The 19,701-nt window shown below is 39.1% G+C and overlaps 1 protein-coding gene across 2 annotated transcripts in view; it reads left to right on the top strand.

The window, feature by feature from the left end:
• RASSF3 (Ras association domain family member 3) overlaps window positions 1-9,700 on the top strand; it is a 111,831-nt gene extending 102,131 nt beyond the window's left edge. For both annotated transcript variants that reach the window (XM_055808353.1, XM_055808354.1), the window contains 4 exons: window positions 3,978-4,085; window positions 5,410-5,677; window positions 6,767-6,882; window positions 7,226-9,700. In XM_055808353.1, coding sequence (XP_055664328.1) covers window positions 3,978-4,085; window positions 5,410-5,677; window positions 6,767-6,882; window positions 7,226-7,375 — 642 coding nt within the window. In that variant the 3' untranslated portion in view covers window positions 7,376-9,700. The remainder of the gene's footprint in view (window positions 1-3,977; window positions 4,086-5,409; window positions 5,678-6,766; window positions 6,883-7,225) is intronic.
• Window positions 9,701-19,701: the final 10,001 nt, after the last annotated feature.

Raw genomic sequence — 19,701 nt, 5'->3', positions numbered from 1 at the left:
AGGTGGCGTATGTGTGGAAGGAAATTGCAGAACTGTGGGAGATGAATTTGCCTAGTCTTCTTCCACCCACCTAAGTGTGATGGTCAAAGGAGACTGACTTATTTTAACTGAAAGCATGGCTAGGCAAAGCTGTATGGCAAAAGTGCCACTGGATACTGATTTCCTGCGTAACACAGAGAACATACCTTTATTTCACAGATCAGGAAACTGAGGCAGAAAGGAACACCAGTAAAACAGAACTGGTATTTCCAGGAAAGTTGGGGAAGAAAACTGTATACCATCTTGTCAGTTTCTCCTTGCATGTTGGTTAACTTTAATTAGGAAAATTAAAATACACAGGTGCCTCAAATCTGTGTGTGCTACTTAAGGACACTCACTGAGAGCTGCTGACCCAGTGAATCACAGTGAGCTGAGGCTGGCTTGTTCATAATAAACTCAGTGAGGTGTTTCTTCATTGGCTTTCTCCTGACAGCAGTCATGTGGGACTTACTGTCTCTGCAGTCTGTGTGACAGCAGTGTGATTTTCTATAGGTGCTGGTGTCTAGCTAGTGAGGATGTTTTGTTTGCTTAGTTGGAGTAATGTGCTTTGATGTGTGTGCAGTTGGAGTGTTCTGAGCATTTGTTTGGGAGTGGGAGGGTATCTCCAGATTAATCCTGACAGATCTCAGGCTTAGGTTTCTGATGGGGTAGAGCTATATTTCCTTTCCTGTGACAGATGCCTTCCACTGTTCACTGTCTGTGGTCTTGATGGTCAAAGGTGGTGGGCTGGAGTGAAAAAAATGTTTGAAGTAAACAGTGTTTTTTGTCTATTGCATATCATACTTTTCTTGAATGGATTTGGATCTATTCTTTAATATTTTAATATACTAGTAGTCCTTTTTTGTATTCAGTTCATAGTTCAGTTAATGTATAATCTACATGCCGTTAAAAGGCTTTGGTTGTTTAGAAAATGCGTTACAGCTACATCTGTTGGCAGTATGCTACAGGAGGAGAATTTATGGTACAGAATCACAGCTCTTGCGTAAACAGGGCTCTATGTTTTCTGTGGGCTTAATTAAACTTTGTCAGAATTGCCTGGCCTCTAGTATCAGTGCAAGAAGGTGGAAATTCCAGCGGTATGTTCAGGTAGGGAATCGTGTCTTAACTCAGCTGAGGGAGTGTCAGCTCCCCTGGTGATGTCCAGTGACCTACAGCTCTGTAGCAGAGCTACACGTGAGAAGACTGGCACGACTCAGCATCAGTTGTTGCTAGTCCCTCTCACCTGCTACATCCAGCTCATTGCCAACATGTGCAGCCATCCCTTTCTCTCCCGTTGTTCCCATCAGTTCCAGCACCCTCAAGCCCACTCTTGGAAACGCATTTGGCTCTGTCAAGAGCCTTTTTAGCATTTGGCGCTGTATTCTCCAACACCCATTACAGACCTGACTCCAGGGCATCACCAGAGTGAGTCTTCACACTCTTGTGCCTACAGGTTGTTTCCTAGCTGTCAGCCTGGTGAAGTTACCCTATGCCATCAAAGGCAATAGGTTCTTTTTTTTGTCATCTATAGTTATTAAAAGTCTGTCTTGCAAAATTAAACCTCTTGAGGGGCACAAGTTAATGTGAAGTGGGGTTTTTTTTGTTTGTTTTAAACAAAGGTTGAGGGTTTAAACATAGGAAAGGTGGTGAGTGTTCTCTTTTCTAGTTAATGTTTTCTATTCGTGGTAATGGATGTTGTGGATGATTTCAGTAGTCATGGTAACAATTGGCTCCAACAGGGTAGGTGAGAGAGGTACCTGCTTGAACAATCAGCAGTGGAATAATGTTAAATGCTAAAATTGAGGTGTGCATTATTGTAAGTTCAGTATCAATAGTGGTAGGAAATTGACAAGGTATGAACTCCACAACCTGCTTTTCTCTCAGAGATGAGTCTTGACTGGTTTCCACGTGAAGGAGCTTCTCTGCAGCTACACAAGAGTAGGAACATTCCAAGTTAAAGCCTGGGTTCTTGGAATCAGTCACACAAACGGCAAATGCTCTGTCAGACCTTCATGGCCAGAGGCCTGCAGGCTGTTACCTGTCCCTGCAGTATCCACTGCTAAGGTTGTCTCGGCCCACTCTCGCAACATTATTGGAAGTCAACATTTAGAGTGCCTGTATTTTCGGACTTGGACTATGGGCTGTTGCTTTTGATATTTATTTTAAGCATGAAAACAGCAATAACATTTACTTTGATTTCAGAGAAAAAAATTACTACTTGGGGTTTTTTTTCTGTGCCTGCTTTGTTTTATAGCTATTCATTTGCCCCCAAATAGAACACTACAAAGCTGTAACAGCCTCTGGGGAGATGAAGCGAGCAGTTTAGATGAAGCTGTATTTGTCATTATTATGGGTGAATATGGGGGAGGGTGAATATGAAAAATAGAAGGGCAAGAAAGCTTAATTTCTCTAGTGAGAATAGAGACTTGAATTCTGAAAACACTTCGTAATTTGATATTTTGTAATAGACTAGGTGGGGTCTGGCAACTGCAAGATACTACGCAGTCTTAGAGTTGGGCTTAAGGAACTAATAAGAGTTGTATTTTACTGGTGTTCCTTTTTGCCTCAGTTTCCTGATCTGTGAAATAAAGGTATGCTCTCTGTGTTATGCAGGAAATGGGTATCTGAGCCCAGATCAGAATTTAAGTCTTCTGGCTTCCAGTTCTCCATTCAGACCACACCTTTCTTTTTATAGCTATGGGAAAAAAGTCTGCTCCAGCATGTCATTTAGTGAAATGCCATATAGGAAAAGCAAAACTAAGCCCCAAAAGAGCTAAAACTAGCTGGTTTAAAATTAGGAGACAGAAAAAGTTTTGCAGATTCTTCCTGGCACGTGGAAACTTAGAGTTCAGCTCCAGATGCGCTCATCTTTGGGGTCGTTCCTGGCAAACTGAAGTGCCTGCAAAGGTGTGTGCTGAGTGGTGTCCAAAAGACTGTGATACAGGACTGGCCACTGAAGTCAGGGAAATCCTTTTTTTAGGATAAGCTTTGCCAGGATGTGCTTGTGAGGACAGATTGGAGCACTGTGATTGATGGTATATCCATACAGTGAATGTATAGTCCTGTGTTCAGATGTACCTTGAAAACATCAAGCTTCTTCAGAGCTTCTCCCTTTCTAAGTGAAGTCTTCAACCATTAAAGCTAAGCGTGGAAACTCTTTCGTACTATATATGGCATCTATGCTAGTGGTAGAAACTGGAGTGTATTTATAATGCTAGTTTGCTGCAGGAATATGGATAGGGAACAAATGTTTGTTTGGATAAAATCCAACTTCAGGGATTGGTTTTACTGCTGCGTGTAAAATCCATAGCAAGCTCGTAAAAGCAGCTGTTGAAAAAATCTAATAGGGCCTTAGCCATGGAAAAAGCCCATGAATTTGGTGTAACATGATACAGCTGGAAAGTTACTTGTGATGGGTCATGTAGTAGTCAGTGACCCTGTGCGTAGAATGCTGTCTGTTACATTGGAATGCAGGGGTGCTCTTACGTTGTTGGCATACGTGGAGATTGTTGGTGTTACTTGTTAGTACATGCTTCTGTTTTCATGTATGTTCTTCATTTGTTTAGAAATACCCATTTGTACCCTAAGTTATATTTCATGAAAATTGCAACTGTATTCTTAACAATATTGCATAGCGTTGACATGAGCAAATCAAGCCATAAAATGGAGCCGAGCTGTTTTACATGATGTTGATAAATATTTGAATGAAAACAGTTGGCAGAAAAAGGGCACAAGTATCTTTGGGTGTGCTGATTTCACCATCTCCATTCAGGCCAAGTGTTCCGTTTGATTTGCCTAACATATTAACCCTTTCTGTTTCTATATGGCTAATTACTGTAAGTTGAGTCTCTCTGGAATAATTACCATTTGTACTAAGAATGCTTATGTCCAAAGTCATAAAATAATTGGGGTTTCTTTCATTTTTTAAAAAACTGCTGTCTCTGTTGTTGTTGTTTAAGGATGTTCAGAAGGAGAGAGAACCTCATGTTTATCTCAGTAAAGAAGAAGTTAAAGAGAAGATACAAAGCTATAATTCATCTGTCACTGATAAATTAAAGATGACCTTGGTAAGTTTTGCGTAGGACCGCTGTAGTTTTTAATAGGAGCAATTAAACTGTAACTTTGTAGTGCAATGTGAATCATTTTATTTTCAGCATCTTACATATGAAACTGTCTCTGTTTTACTTTGTAAGAGGCTCTTAAATCTAGAAATTAAATCTCATGTCTGAAATGTTTTTTATCCACATAGCTCTTTTATATGGATTGAAACAAACTGTAGTAGAAACAAATGCATATGTCATTTGAAATGTGTTTAAGAAACTCTCAGTTGACACCAAGATGTAAATTTGTCAGATGAAAACCCTCAGTTGGTAAACGTGAAGGTATATTTATCTTGTTTTGTAGATAAATTTTTGTCAGGTATCTCTCTGGTAACTTTTCTCATTGGTTGAGCATCTTTAAAGCATGAAATACTTACTATAGGGGGGTTAATTTTCAGAGTAGTCATACAGGTTTTCAGCATGAGACTTCCTTCCCCCCCCCAAACAGACAACACAGTCAATGGAATGCGTATGGAGTTCTCATTCCAAGGATTATGGACCAGGTCTAAGACTCCATCCAGCCTACCGCAGACGATACTAATAAAATTCACATCTATCTGCCTGGCAGGCTGTTACTCGTTTGCTGCATTGTCCAGGTTTTCTGATACATTATGTATTCCTGTGGGTTTATAGTATATGGAAATCTTGAAATTCCATTATATCCTAAACCATATAAGTACAACTACATACTAAAAAGATTTTTGTTACATGTCTGCATGTGGGTCAGGACTTATGCCTAAAACCAGACTGCATACAAGTTTTCTGGCTCTAGGTTTGATCAGTTTTGCTATTTTGTCTTTCAGAAGCAACTGGAATAAATAATTTGAAATTATTAGATTGGCATTTATTCTTGGGTTCTTTTACTTGCTACAGGATTTGAGCATCTAAATGCCTTAGATTAAGTTTACAAGCACAGCTGAAACGTGGGAGATAATTTTTCTGTTTCTGCATAAAACTGTTGTCAAAGATGCATGCTAGTGGTCTTTTTCACTTCATAGTTCTCTCCTGATGTGAAAACAAACTTATCACTAGTTTGTAGTATCTTTTGCTTGATGTGATCCTAATACTCTTAGAATTCAGTAATTATTAAGAACAAAATTAATATTCAGCAGATATACCAGACAGAATAAATGTCTGAATTATTGAAACAATGTCTTTTCTATGAGATGTCACATATTACAGTGGCATTTAAATTGTGTTCACTGTGACCATTTTTATCAGCCTACTCTGCTAATATGTCACAACTGGTCATTATTAATTTTAACAGTTTGATACTTTTGTCCTGTTACAGAACGCAAATGGGATTTACACTGGCTTCATCAAAGTTCAGATGGAACTATGCAGACCAATCACTGTGCAGTCTTCCCAGAGCCAGGGGAGGTGTGTTCACAGCAATAACGAAACTGCTTTTTACTTGCCAGATGGCTACGTGAATACCCTTCACATCAGCAGCACCAATACTGTTCGTGAAGTTATTGAGGCCTTGCTCAAAAAGTTTTTCGTGGCTGACAACCCTGCAAAGTTTGCACTTTATAAACGCTGTCATAAGGAAGACCAAGGTATAAGTTAGGCTTGTGGCATTCTGGTAGTGAAGGGGTTTGGGAAGGGACTTGTGCTATAGGAATACTTGAAATAAGCAGGGTGGAAGAACTCAGATAAACGGAGGTGAGGATCTTGCTTTCTTGTCTTTTTTCCTTATGAAAAGTAGCATGTGTAAGAGACTAAAGAATTTGGGGATACTTAGGATAATTCACAAAAGCAAAGTAACCTACTAAACCATCTACACAGATCTCCTGTGTCTTGCAGTCCATTATATTTTATTTAACGTGCCCCCTTGTCAGGCTCTAAATTTCAGCTAGCTTGGTAACACTGCAGTGTTGTAAGACTGAATTACAGGACAGATTTTTTTTTTAAGAGAAACCTTGGTGTCTGTGATACCTGAAGGCCTTGCATTGGCAGACAGTTCTTGAGGTGACGAGCATTGTGAGCACGTGCATTGTGTTCATGTGTGTTAATTAGTGCACGTGGCTCTCCCAGTGCTCTGACTGCTGTTAGAAGTTTGTTGTATTGTGTTTGGAAATACCAGAAGATGCAAAAGGTATTTTTAGTGAAAAGTGCATTTTGCCATCGTTGTGTTCTTGCACTTAGAATCTGCCGCCTTCCCTGGACACTGAGAGCAGTTTCAGGACAGATGTTTCTGGCTGTCAGTCACACCAACTGTGTCAGGCAGGCGGAGTTGTCTTTTAGACTTTGTGTATGAATTTTTAAGTGGAAGAGGTATCCACATAGTGACACCACAGCTCTGATGTCTTAAATGCTTAGTTATAGCAACAGATCTGTGTTGCATTTCTTTCTTGTGGTTTTTTTCCCCTGCATGTATTCAAATGGTGTGCTGTGGTGACTAGAGGCCATTTCGTTCCTGTGTGAATGTAGTGTTGCACTGTTGCCATCAGTCTGCTCAGCTCCTCCCTAAAACTCATTTGCTCAAAACCAGAATGTAGACTAATATGTAGAAAGTATATAGAATGTGTAAATTTTGTAGCAACACATGCATCTCTGAAATGTTCTAACGTTAGCTAGCATCAATCATTCGAAGCATTTGAAACATCATTAGTAAAGATAATTACTGTGATTTTCTTCTCCTGCAGTTTATACATGCAAGCTGTCAGACAGAGAACATCCCCTCTACCTGCGTTTGGTGGCAGGCCCCAGAACAGAAATGCTCAGTTTTGTCCTACGTGAGCATGAAACTGGAGAAGTCATGGTATGTCACACATGCTGGTTTTGTGTGTGTGTTTAACTTCATGGATGAGTGGGCATCTGTTTCATCTGTGCGGACAGACAATCTATTTTTTGGAAGTGGTTTTTTTGTTATATTTACTTTGTGCCTTTTGTAAAGGTTTTATTTGTGGTTATTACTTGCAGAACAAAAAGCAGTTTAAAAGAGTAAAATTCTTTCCGATCCCCAAGATTTGCAAGGAAGGGTGTCTTACGCTGTTTCAGTTTGAAATTGTTTTGAATGTTTGAGGTTTTGTTTAAAAATACTGTGTATATATAAATTATTTGTGTATTTTCTGTGTATCTCATGCATCCTTTTCTCTTTCCAGTGGGAAGCTTTTAGTATTCCTGAACTGCAAAACTTCTTGCGTATACTGGACAAAGAGGAAAATGAGCAATTGCAAATATTAAAGAAGCGTTACGCAGCTTACAGAGACAAACTTGAAGAAGCCCTTGGTGGGGTGTGGAAACCTGGCTAAAAGGATGCGAAGGGACACTCAGGAAAAATGCACGCTATCAAATGTCAATATAGCATGCCAAACGTAACGTACAAAGAGCAGCAGAGAGTAGTTTTCTTTATTCAGAAGACTGTTTTGTGATGCCAGGGTACCTGAATTTTGCTATAGACTTAGTTCCATAAGCCAGGTCACTTAGCATCTTGCACCCACAAGTAAGGGATTCTGCATGTTTGTACATCAGTTTGCAACCCTCTGTGTGCTTAGAGAGTTTTCCAGGTTATCTTGGTGCAAGCTGTGAAACTGTAATCAATTTTCTAGGATGTTATGAAATAAGATATTTTTTTTCTTCTTTGCTTTAATGGTAGCTTTACAAGTAAGGATGTGCAAATTGATGGGTTAAAAAAATTAATAAAACTGTCTGGACAAGAATTAGATGGAGCACTATCTTCGAGATGAAATTGATTTGCACTACCTTTCTGTTTTCAAATGGTTACTGTATTATTTGTGAGAGAACTGTTATAGAGGGAAGGCATATGAGATCTTGTGGCTTGTTCTGTGAAATTTCTGGAAGTGGTCTTTCTAGAGAAGGTAAAGGGAAAGTTGAAAAGAAAGTAAGAGTTGAGGGTGGGGAACTCATAGCTGACAGAGAAGGACTGGTTTTAAATGGAAATAGTATTTACACAGAGGAGAGTTAAAGTACTAATTCTACAAGATTAAAGTTTTAGGATGTTGTAATATTGTGAGTAAGTTTTATGGGGTTTTAACTGCATAAATCCACACTGGAAGAGAAATAAAGATAATAGAAATAATGGGAAGGAATGAGGGGCAAAAGCTGAATAAGAATGGAATTGGAGCTGCACGTACAAGTCGTTATTGGAGAAGCTGGTTCTGTAAATGCATATGGGAGTTTGAAAAGTGCAGCAAAGCTAAAAAGCTGCTTACTTGAATTCTGAAAAGTGGTCAGTAAGTGTCTCAGATAACTCTGTGAGAAATACGCATCCAGCAAGTGTTTAGGCATAAGCTGTAACTACAAATGCATTTGGTCTTTATTTTAAGTCAGATCTTTCCTCTGGCTCAGCAATCCATTTTTAGGCTGGATAATTTTGAATTACCGTATCTGAAAGACAAAAATAGCTTCCTCTGTTTCTTTGTTTATTAAAGGCTCAGTCAGGCAAAGAAAGTAGAACTTGTTATTCGTGTTCCATCTTAGCAGAAAATTAACATTTATCGTCTGTGTTGGTGACTGAGCTTAGCAACTCTTGCTAAGAGTACAGCAATACAGGTTTTTTTCCTTATGGTCTTTAAATTCTTAATTGAAAAACTGATTACCAAATTTTGCAGACTGCTGATTTACTTGATTTAAAGTAGGAAAAATGTAGCAAGAAAACTTTTTACTTTACTGTAAATATAATTGTTCTTTCAGAGTTATTTATCTAAAAAAGTACGTTCAAAAGAAACCAAAGAAGTGGGTGTGCAATAGAAGCATGAGGCAGATTTGAGTAACTGATACGTTGGTCATTATCATGCCAGAGAGGAAATGATATACTGGGGGCGGGGGGAAGGGTGGAAAGAGGTGGAAGAGTGCTAACGATTTAAGAGCAGCAGAAGGTGGGTTTTTTCCCTCCACTCTTAGGGTGTTTGTTTTAAATGCCCAAGGAATTGTTAAAACTTTGGTGACATCTAATGGATACTGTGTGAAACTCCAAGATGCTTCTGTTCTTCCCCTTAATTTGATGTAATTGTGCCTTTGTTTCCTTTCCTTAGTAAGACTTTTTTAAAACTCTTCACAGTTTTTTTTGGTCAAAAGGATTTGCAAGCTTAATGAGACAATCATAATTTTTTAAAGTGTTAAGAGAAATTTAAGAGTAGGACTAACTAAAGTATATATAAGGCATATCTTGTTTGGGTTTTAATTTCACATGTAACATTGTAGTGCATGTGTGAGTTAGTAACATTATCCTCAAGTGAGACACTTTATAAAGGTTCAGGGAATGCTTTTATGTTTTGTTGCAATTTATTTTTCTATGAATGCAGCAGCATGTCAGTGGGTATTCTGTTAACATCTACTTAATTTATGTATCAGTCCATAAATATGTAATCATTACATAATAGCTGTCAATATTGAACCATTTGTTGCTCAGATTTAAACACTGTTTGAGTTTAGAAGTGGAATATAAAAATATGTGAATTTTGTTTTTACTTGAACTAAACTATCAGTCTTTTAAGTAGGCGCATCTGCATTTACTTTCGCCAAAAACCTCAATCAGTGTTGTATGCACTATGAGTCTTGATTTGGGGTGACGGGGGTGGGGGACCAAAATAAACTTATATTTTAATTTTGTCTTAGTCCGCGGTTAATTATTCTAAGATGTCGTGTGTGGAGTTAATTTCTTCTTTTTTTACACACTGGCAATTGCAACAGTTTAATTTAAAAGAAATGGTCATGCCTAGTCAGTTTTGGTTTTTTTGTTGTTTTTTTTTTTTTTTTTTTAATTTTAGCATCAAGTTGAACTGTCAAAGCTTTCGCTGCAAAACTTTTAATTTCATTACCTGATGGTACCAGAATGATTAAATGATGGGGTGGGGGGGCAGGGGAATGCAGGGAAACATTAAAATGTATGTCTTTTAAAAACAAACATTTAAACTATTTATAATTTTGACAAGCTTAGCTTTATTTTTGTAGGGAAGTTTTTATTCCCCTTAAAGTTATTACTGAAATGGCAAAAAAAAAAAAAAAAGTGATGGTTCCATTATTAAAGTTGAAGTTGGCAATACTTAGTTACGTGATGTGTGTTTATTTTTTTCCTGTTACCTGAGGCTGGTGTTGTGCTTGCGGAGACCTCATAGCGGTAAGTCGCGTGGGGAGATGCAGCCTGCCTTAAGCAAAAAATAAAGTTTGCCTGGTGCTACAGAGACATTTCGGTGTACGTGTCCCAGTCATAATTGTATACATATTTTAACTTTGTCTCCTGATTTTTAGTAAATAATACTACAGAAAAACGAAGCCAATCGATTTACCCAAATACAACAATAAAAAGACCCCAGTGTTTTGAAATTTACACTTACACCTTGAAGGTTACCTTTCCTTTCGCAGATGTACCTCAGGCTGGGCGCCGCCGGAGGGGCGGAGGAGCCGCCGCCGCCCGACGTTACCGCCCTGGCGGCGCTGCCGGCTCCCCGGGGCGGGAGGGCGGGAATTCGCCTGCAGGGCGGGGCCGCCCGCCGCGACGCCATGTAAGCTCCGGGCTCTGCGGCGGGGCGGAGGGCGATGCTGTCCGCTCGCCCCCGTGAGGGTGGGGGCCGTGCGTGAGGAGAGGTCTCCCCGCGGCGGGCAGCGGAGGGGGGCGCGGGGGCAGCCGAGGGCAGCGGGGGCGGCGGGCGGGGCGAGGCTTTCCTTCCCCTCACGGAGCCGGCCCCGCCGCAGCGGCAGCGCGGTGCGCGCTGTCCCACCGCAGCTGGCGGGAAAACCCACGGGCGGGTGGTTTCTTCTTGTAAAAAAACCTTGCGGAAACACGCGGGGAGTACAGTGAGGAAGTGTCCTGGGCTGGAGGCGATACCCAGGTCCTCCCTCCTCACAAAGTGCCTTTTGCCCCTCTTCATCTTTAAAGGCTTTGTAGTGGTTTTCTCTGGAAACCTGTATATTTAATTTTCTGGTTACATATTTTGTGTTTCTTAAAAACGGTTTTATCTTCCATATTTGAATTTGTAGAATGGAGCTACTCTGCTGTTGCTCTTCCCCTTGGCATTGCAGCCCTGCAGCAGAGGAGATAATGGTTTGACTGGTTCCTTGAAGAGTGGATGCATACACATACATGCACCTGGTAAAACCTGTTAATAGCAAATACTCCAATCCTCAGCCAGAGTAAGGCTGGTAAAAGGCCTTACAGACCAGAGCCAGCAAAGTTGCTCACCTCACAAGTAATAGGTCTCGTGTCTCTGCTACTGGAAATATGACTTGGCAGAATAAACCTTGTGGGTTTTGGCTGGTTCAGGGGCTGGATCACCCATGCAGAGCCGAGAGGAGCTCCCCTGCAGATACAGAGCAACACAGCAGTATTGCCTGTAGAGCAGCCAGGCCACTCCTTTCCATGGCAGGAATTGCCAGTTTGCTGCAGTCTGACTCCTCTTACTCCCCTCCTGCCCTCCTCCTGTATGTGCATGAGTATACAATAGTTTTCTTCTCTTCCCAGGTTTTCAGCTGCAGTCCTTGCAGCTTTTGCTAGCATTTACTTTTCACCATCTCCCGTTGATCCAGAAGTGTTCATATATGTCCCCCTACTTAATTTTAAAGTTCAATAGCACACGTGTTTCTCATTAAATACTGCTTTCAAAACTTCTCCTATACTTTTAATCCTGCAGGAGCATATAGAACATGTTATTTAAGTTCATATCTGGGAGGAATTGTGTTTCTCACCTAAAGCTGGAAAACGGAAACACTTTTTTAAACAAGTGAATTTCAAGCAAAATAACGCTGACCTGTGCACTATTCACATATGTACATAGAGAGACTGTTAGTAGATCTCAGATGAATGATAAGGGTTAAAACTGTCTAGGATCATGACGATTTTATTTGTATTGATTTCAGGGGAAAAAAAAGGTCCTAAAAAGTCTGTATTCTTTTTAGCCTGGGCCTGCAAATGCCGCAGAACTGTTAATTTAGTTTGAAGTAATAGGTTTAACAAATATTAACAGTTTTAACAAATTCTTTTAAAAAAGAGAGAATACCTTGTTACTTGCATCTCTGGAATAAAGTCCTATTACTTTCCCTTCAAATAATTTTACAATCCAATGTTGGTTTTTTTCTTACATCTAATTTATAATTAATTTGCTGCAGCTTTGAAAAGCCACCTCCTGCCTTAGTTGGATCATTGCAAGTAAATAAAAAGCTTCAGAGTGGACAAAGAATCTTCTCAGGACAACTGAAAGGTCCCCGAGTATTTTAAACTTGATGATGGAGGCAAGTAGGTAACTTCTAAATGGGTAAAATTAGACATCTGCTACATGTTATATACTATCTGTTTGTCAAGTTTCTAGAAGAAAACACTTAAGAAGTTAAATCCAAGACTTAAAAATTAAATCCAAAGAAGGAAAAATAGGAATGTTGGCTAAACAAACAATGTTGTTCTTCTGTATTTTAACATTTGTAAACATTTCCCTGGAAATCTTCCAGAACATTTTATTGTCTGCTGCTCCCAAGGACACAGCAAATGTCTTACTATATTAAAAACCATAGACCCACAAATTGGTGACATAGATAAGTCTTATTAAAATATAATTCAAAAAAGCTATAAACTAGCATATTCTTTAGAAGTAACATGCAAAAACAGTTGAAGATTTTTATGGGAATTCTTCCAAATGTTGAGTCTAAGCTTGGGCTTTTGACATAGAACAAGTGATAAGCTTGCCTTGTTGTTTTGGTTGTTTTGGGTTTTTTTCCTTTTCCTTTCTGTTTCAGGTCTCCAAAAGCAGTGTTAATATGCTGCTTGAGCTCAGTCACCGAGTTCAGTATGCTCTCATTGCAAAAGCTGTTACTGAACACGGAGCCAAAGAGAGAAGGCAAATGGGAGTTGTTTTTAAAATTTGCATAGTTCTCAAAAACATATTCTTAGAGAAGCTTGAAATTGAAAAGAACTTTTCACTGTAACAGAAAACCTCCTCTTACTTACCCACATAATCGTCTTGGTTTTCCGGCAGCTGTGAGGTGGCAAAATGGTAGGTGCAGGAACCTTACGGGTGGTGGGAAGCAGAGGGCTGAAGTGGTATGGAGTAGCCCATTTTGCATCTTTCCACCAACTCTCTTACCCAGAGTGTGACCAAAGTAGGGACTGTGACAAAAGTTCAAGCCAAATAGAGATACACTGTGATCTTCTGTTTAGGAAACAGGGTTAGTGCTGTGGACTCAGGACTTACCTATTTTGGAGTAATTATTTTCCTCTCCATGTGTCAGTGGATAAAATAGAATCCTGTAGTAGCCAGTGCAGACAGGTAGGCAACTCTCAGCCCATAGCAGTTTGAGCCAGGTAGTTCAGACACCCTTCCATACTGCTGGTGCTGCTTTTATGGTATTTTTCAAGGAAATATTGAATAGCCTAGGACATGTTTGTCTTGTGTGCTACAGAGGTGAGAGGTAATCATCTGAAATGATCTTGTTTGCCATTGTGCAGGCTGAAATTAGAAGCGTTTTCAGTTGTAGCAGCATAGGCCTGGAAGGGACCTAGCTCAACACCTCACACCGAGGTACCTATTCCTAGCAAATGTCTTCTCAAAGCTGTTTCCTTCCTGCTTTCCTCAAAGGTGTTATTTTAAATTGTCTTTTTATTGCGCTTTTTGTTCTCCACGTCTCCCTCTACAACTTTCAGAAAGGTTGCAAGGGTGGTTTCAGTGGTGCAATGATTTTTGTTTCTAAATCTAACCTCTTTCTGTATAAACTACTGCTTTGGTTCTGCTTTTCTTGAGTGTGTTAATTCTACCATGGATCTTCCCTGAGTTTAAGGGTGTTTTAGGAGACTGGATTCAATCACTTGAAATCATAAGATATGACCAAGGTTGTAGTAAGTGTTGTGATGGTGTGGCCTGATTCAGGTAAATGCTGTTTTCCATATGAGTAATGCAGGATATTACGGGTAATTAAAGTGGTTTTGCCTTCACTTTACTACAAATACCCATGAGAGAAGTCTGGTGCAAAACCCACTTGCACTAGCTATATAAATCTAAATACAGCATCACGGCCCAGTGTATAGCATGATAGAAAATAGCACTACAAGTCTAAGATTTCTATCCTTAAATACACAATCTGTTACGTGATCGGACATTTCAGCTGTTTCCAACATGCCTGGGGAGGCATTAGAATGCCAGTATATTTTATGACAGCAAAGTTCAGCCGCTGTTTTTTCCCAGGCAAAGTTGTTGTATTGAACAGTGCCTCTGAAGTTCTCCGTTTGGATAAACAGGTGCCTTCTGTATGCCAGTAATCCGACAGAATTCTTTTAATCTAGATCTGACAGCTGATACTTTGAGAATCTGTCCTATTTGCTCACAACATTTTCCCACAGATGTGAGCGAGCAGATGCTAGACATTTTTATATCTGTTTATCTGCTCTGGTGTAAGTGCTCATCAGACAAAATCAGAATCTGAGGGTTTTTAGTAATATTGGCACAGAAGGGTGGCTTTCATGGAGTATCTTTTAACACCTGTCACCAAGTGACAGTGCACATTTTTAAATGTAAACAAGGCTAGGGTGAAAATGCAGGTCACACTTAAGAAAATGTCTACTTTACTTCAGTCTATGTAAATAAGACAAATCTGAGGACTGTTTCCAGTTAACAGACTTTACACTAAAAGTATATTTTGTTGAACAGTAAGTCTAGGATTGGTCATGCGCATTGTACTATTTTCAGGCCCTGGACTAGTCAAAAGGTAGGACACTATTTTGCAAAGGGGGGCTTAATTATTGCTCGTGTTTTTCCTTTGATTCTCTACACAGAAGTTTTTGGAGTTACAATAAAATGTCAAAAGATGTGAACACTTCCTTCTTGTGAGGTGTCTGTCTTGTTAATTTAAACACTTCAGAAGCAGAGGAGAAACCAACTGCTGAACAGGTACCTAATAAAAAAAGTGCTTAGTCCTTTAATGCAAACTTACACATTTTTGGTATTATTCTGGTGGTTCAAAACCAAAGCCAAACATCAGAGTTTAAAAAAAAAAAAAAAAAAAAAAAGAAAAGAAAGAAAAAAACACCTGGTTTTTTTGTTTGGGATTTTAATGTCGTAGGAGAAGTGTGACTTTCTTGGTTTGGATCACCCATAGTAATGTTTTCCTTTCATCTACCGAACATTTTAGCTGGCTGATAAAGTGGCAGAACCCTCAGGGCACACAGGTAGATCATGTGAGCTCTGCTAATGCTTTCACTGATTTTCATTGACACTATGAGAATATCCCTATGAATCTTTAGTCCCATCCTTGATGCCTTTGCTGTTAACCCAGAGGAGCATTAAAATGGCTTTTAATGTATTAAGTTTATTTAAAACAAACATGAACAACTCATATTTTTTCTAATCTCCAATTTATTATTGCTCTTTTTGCTTTATAAAAATATATTTAAAGCAAGTTGTATGGTTTCCTGTCTGTTTCATTGCTTTATGTGTGTATAGAATATATAAATTGGGAGCAAGAAGGAAGGGCACACAATAATGAGGCATGTCCTTCTTTTATAGCAAGTTTTATTTGCCTTAGTCTCTTTTAAAACAGTCTTCTAATATACTTATTTTAAGGTACCACCTACACTGGTACTGTGGATGGGAAGCTGTGGATGATCAGTGGTGACCAGCTGCATTTCATGACTCAAATGGGGCAGGATATACCTGAACGTGGTGAGCAATTGGTTTGATGTGAAAATGACAACAGACTTGTTCAAATAATTGTCACTGAATGAGAAACAGAGTGCTATTTTAGCTGTTGTTAATGTTTTCTGATTCTTTTGTGCAAATTTCTAAGAGAAGCCTACTGCTGTTGTATAGTTTTTCCTAGTATAGGTGGGATTAAGGCATAATGGCGCAATTTTCTAGCCCTTGTTGAGATTGACTTGCCACGGATTGCCATTTAAATAAAGCACATTTTAAAGAAGTCCTTCTACAAAAAGCTTTCCAAGGGTGATCTAAAGACACAATTTATCCAATTGTTTTCCTGCCTCAAGATCAAAATGTATTCTAGAAACTGTTCAAATCTTACAAAGGAATCAGAGACTCAGATTAGCATGTCCTGGTACCATCACCAGTAACTGGACTGCAAGGTTGCATTTTCTTTCCTTATTTATAAATGATGAAGACAAACAGTGAAATGTTTAAATTTTCATCCTGTTCCTTTTTGATGAATCAAGCAAGTCTGAAAGGTCATTCAGCTAGCTGATCTGCTTTAGCCTGGTTTCCTAAACATGTGACAGTTACGTAGGTGCTTTGGCCCTACCCCAAAGTCGCTGTGCTATGGGCTAGTCTCAACTGAATCTGAAAGAATTCTCAAAGATTACTGAACTTCTTTAGTCTTACGTCAATAATTGACTATGTAGAAGTTAAGAAGCCAAAAATTGGTCCATTCAGAGTGAGACCAGAACTCAGGTGTCAACTTTTTGGCAGCTGTCAGTCAGTCAGCTTGTGTTAATGAACTGCTAACAGCTCCAGTGAGCTGTACTGGATGTTGTCCCTTGCTTACTGGAGTACTGGGGGAAAGTGTGTATTTTGGGCATTAGGTCACAAAACTGCAGGGTGTCAAGCTTTACTGTTTTCACTGCTCAGGAAAATTACTCACTATAAAAATACTAAACATGGTAGATCTGATTTTTGTAGTTTTACCTGAGGATTACTTACAGGACTCTCACGTGAGCTGTGGACCTTGGGCCCCTCAGCTAAAGGAAAGCAGTCAAATCTTTCCTAAAAGCAGTTTTCTCCCATCGTTTTCTTGGGGATATAAAATGAACAGCAGCTAATCTAGTTTGTTTTACTGATTTAATAATCCTACCTGTTCTTCAGTCATCTTTAAATGTCTGGGAAGAGAGCAGAGCTGAATTTCTTTGAATGGTGGGAGCAAATTTTTTCACAAGCAATAGCAAACAGAGATGGACATTATACTGTCACTTCCTTTGCAAGTTACTTTTAGAGAACAGTTCAAGGAAGCTTTTAAGGATCTAGTTTATTCAAGGATAACAATTCAGTGCTTTTCAGCTTTTGCATTTTAGGATCTTAATTTTGTCAACCTCCTGGTTTTATATATTCTCCTATTTGTATTTCAGGAACTCCAGACTATAAACCAGTATGTGGCCAGCCCCACAGAGCCCGAATGGATCAGGATGGTAGCGTGATTGTGCTGGAATCTTATTTAGGCCTGTACAAAGTCAATCCAAGGACAGGACAGAAAACCCTCCTGCTATCGAGTGAAAAAGGCGATGCTACGTTCAGTGGGGAAGCAGATTGATCTTAGGTTTGGTCCTCATGCTTACATATAAATTGGAAGATCAAGGCACTTTAATCAGTTGAGATCAGTACTATAGTTACTGTGGGAACTGGGACTGATTGAAAGCCCATTGACTTCATGTTGTTAAATTTTGTTTAAAAATCCAGAAGAAAACAACAGCAATTACATTTGTCAGAGGCTTTTGGTTTGGTATGCATTATGAACATATTCCCCTGCAAGTGAAAGTAATCTGGAGCTTGGACTTGGGACAAATTGAGGATAGCATTAACTATGAGATTTGGAATTGCAATGTCTGAGTCTTAACATTGTGTGGACCTGAATAATTTTGAACACTTGGTGGTTTTGTACCTATTAATCAGTAGTCATTTTTATTAACTAGGTGTGAATGGGCTGCCTTTCAAATTCCTAAATTGATAAGAAATATCAAAGAAAAATGTGATTTATTTTACTGATTCAAGTAGCAGGTGGGAAAGACAACATCACGAATGTAAAGGGAGATGAGGTAACCTTTGCAGCCCTTTGTCCAGGCAACCTAAGTGTTGTGATTTTGTGCTGGCAGCACTGTGTACTAGGCTTCAGAAGAGACAAGCTTTTTTGATTGTGCTTGTGTTTTAGCCAAGCATGCTCTGAATCCAGCATGTTCTAGCCCTGAGGCACAGTAATGGGCTGTTCTACTCTGTAGCTGCTTTTCCGGGAAAAAAACAAACAAAACCCCACCAAACAAAAAACCCCAACCCCCCACAACTAACCACAAGCCTCAAAGTATGAATTGTCACGTGATACACCACAGTCTGGATTTTTACAGCATGTTAGTTTCTCTCTGGTCTCATCTGTCTACAGGCATGTACTTATTCTGCAGTAAACGCAAGGTAGCTAACTGCTGGTGTACTTCAAGGTATTTCTTCCGTGTAGTCATAGCCTTTGAGTAAAACTATCTTGCACAAACCGTCTGTTTGCAAAGCTGAAATTCAGTGAGTTCACAGACAAAGTTTACATTGGGTCTTCATTTCTACTACAACTGTGGATAAAATTAAGCAAGGAGAAAAATCACATGAAAGGAGATATATTTAAGGGGTGGGAAATCAAGACCCAAGTTATTAAAGGGGAAAAAAATAGCTGAAATCTCTTACTTGTCACTTTGTTTCTTAAAGCTATTAGAATTATTGTTTGGTGGTACACCTTTGCCATTTAGTATTTCACATTTGACAAGGGACTACCAGTACAAGGACAAACATAAAGGCAATTTCCTCTTCACAGGGCTTGTGTGTATATAATTCAAAGCCACCCTGCACATTTTTAGTAGAAGAAACATATTCAAATTACTTCATATCAGAAGTAAAATGTCAGCTGTTTACTTGCTTTCACAAAACACTCATGAATGCTTTCCAGTTTGATTTGAAGAAGTTGTAGTTGTTCACAGAACCTGACAGCCCTCAGTATTTTGCTAAGGCAGAAACTGCAGAATAATGTTTTGAGCTATGGGCTTTAAAGCCCCCAGGTTCCTCTGTTTTTACAACAATGCTGTGATCAGCCTGGGAAATGACGTGAACAGCATCCTTGGCTCCTTTAGTGGTACGAACTTACTGTTTCTATAAAGATGCCATCTACCATTCTGTAAAATCTGCTTTCATTTAATTTATGTTAAAACAACTTCTGAATATTTTCTGTTCAAATTGAAACCGGGTATTTTGATAGCCTAGTTGTTAATTAGATGTATTAAGGTAACCGAAACAAACTATCTTGCTTATCTCTTGGCCTCTGACCCTGTTTCAAGAACGGTGCTCAGTGGCTGGTACATGGCAAATAGGATTGCACTGTCTCCCTGTGAAAGTGACATACCAACAGCGGGAACCAGCATATGTAGAATCATACAGTATGTTAACCTCCATTCTCCTCCTGGATATAAAATACTACATTTCAATTTACATCATATGTTTTTAATCTTTTTGTAGACACAATTTTCATGTTCTTAATTTTCTGGTTTTCCTTACTTTTCTAAAAATGTAAACTGAGGCTGTGCAGTTAACAGGGTTGCTGTCAGAAACTTAGCCTAAATTACTTTTTTCTACTGCAGGAGTCAGGTTTTAGTTAATTCTAGGTAGAGGTTAACAGTTGCACTTCCCCCTGCCAATTTTTTTATACCAATTTACTGATATATTGGGCCCTAATTCCCTCAGACTCAATTACAATTATCCTGATGACTCACTCCATTGTTACAGTTACAATAGACCTCAGAGGACAAATGTCACTGAAGGATTATTAGTGAAATACTCCATTTTTCCCTTTTTAAAGGGAGCCAGTGTTTTAACAGGTTTCTATTTCATGGAAGTTCTAAAGCCAAATTTTAATATTAGTTTTCATTTAACAGAACATTTTCTATGGA

This window comes from Falco peregrinus, chromosome 6 (assembly GCF_023634155.1).
Source record: "Falco peregrinus isolate bFalPer1 chromosome 6, bFalPer1.pri, whole genome shotgun sequence".
Taxonomy (NCBI): domain Eukaryota; kingdom Metazoa; phylum Chordata; class Aves; order Falconiformes; family Falconidae; genus Falco; species Falco peregrinus.
Note: the sequence above shows the minus strand (reverse complement) of the source record. Positions and strands in the feature narration are given on the sequence as shown.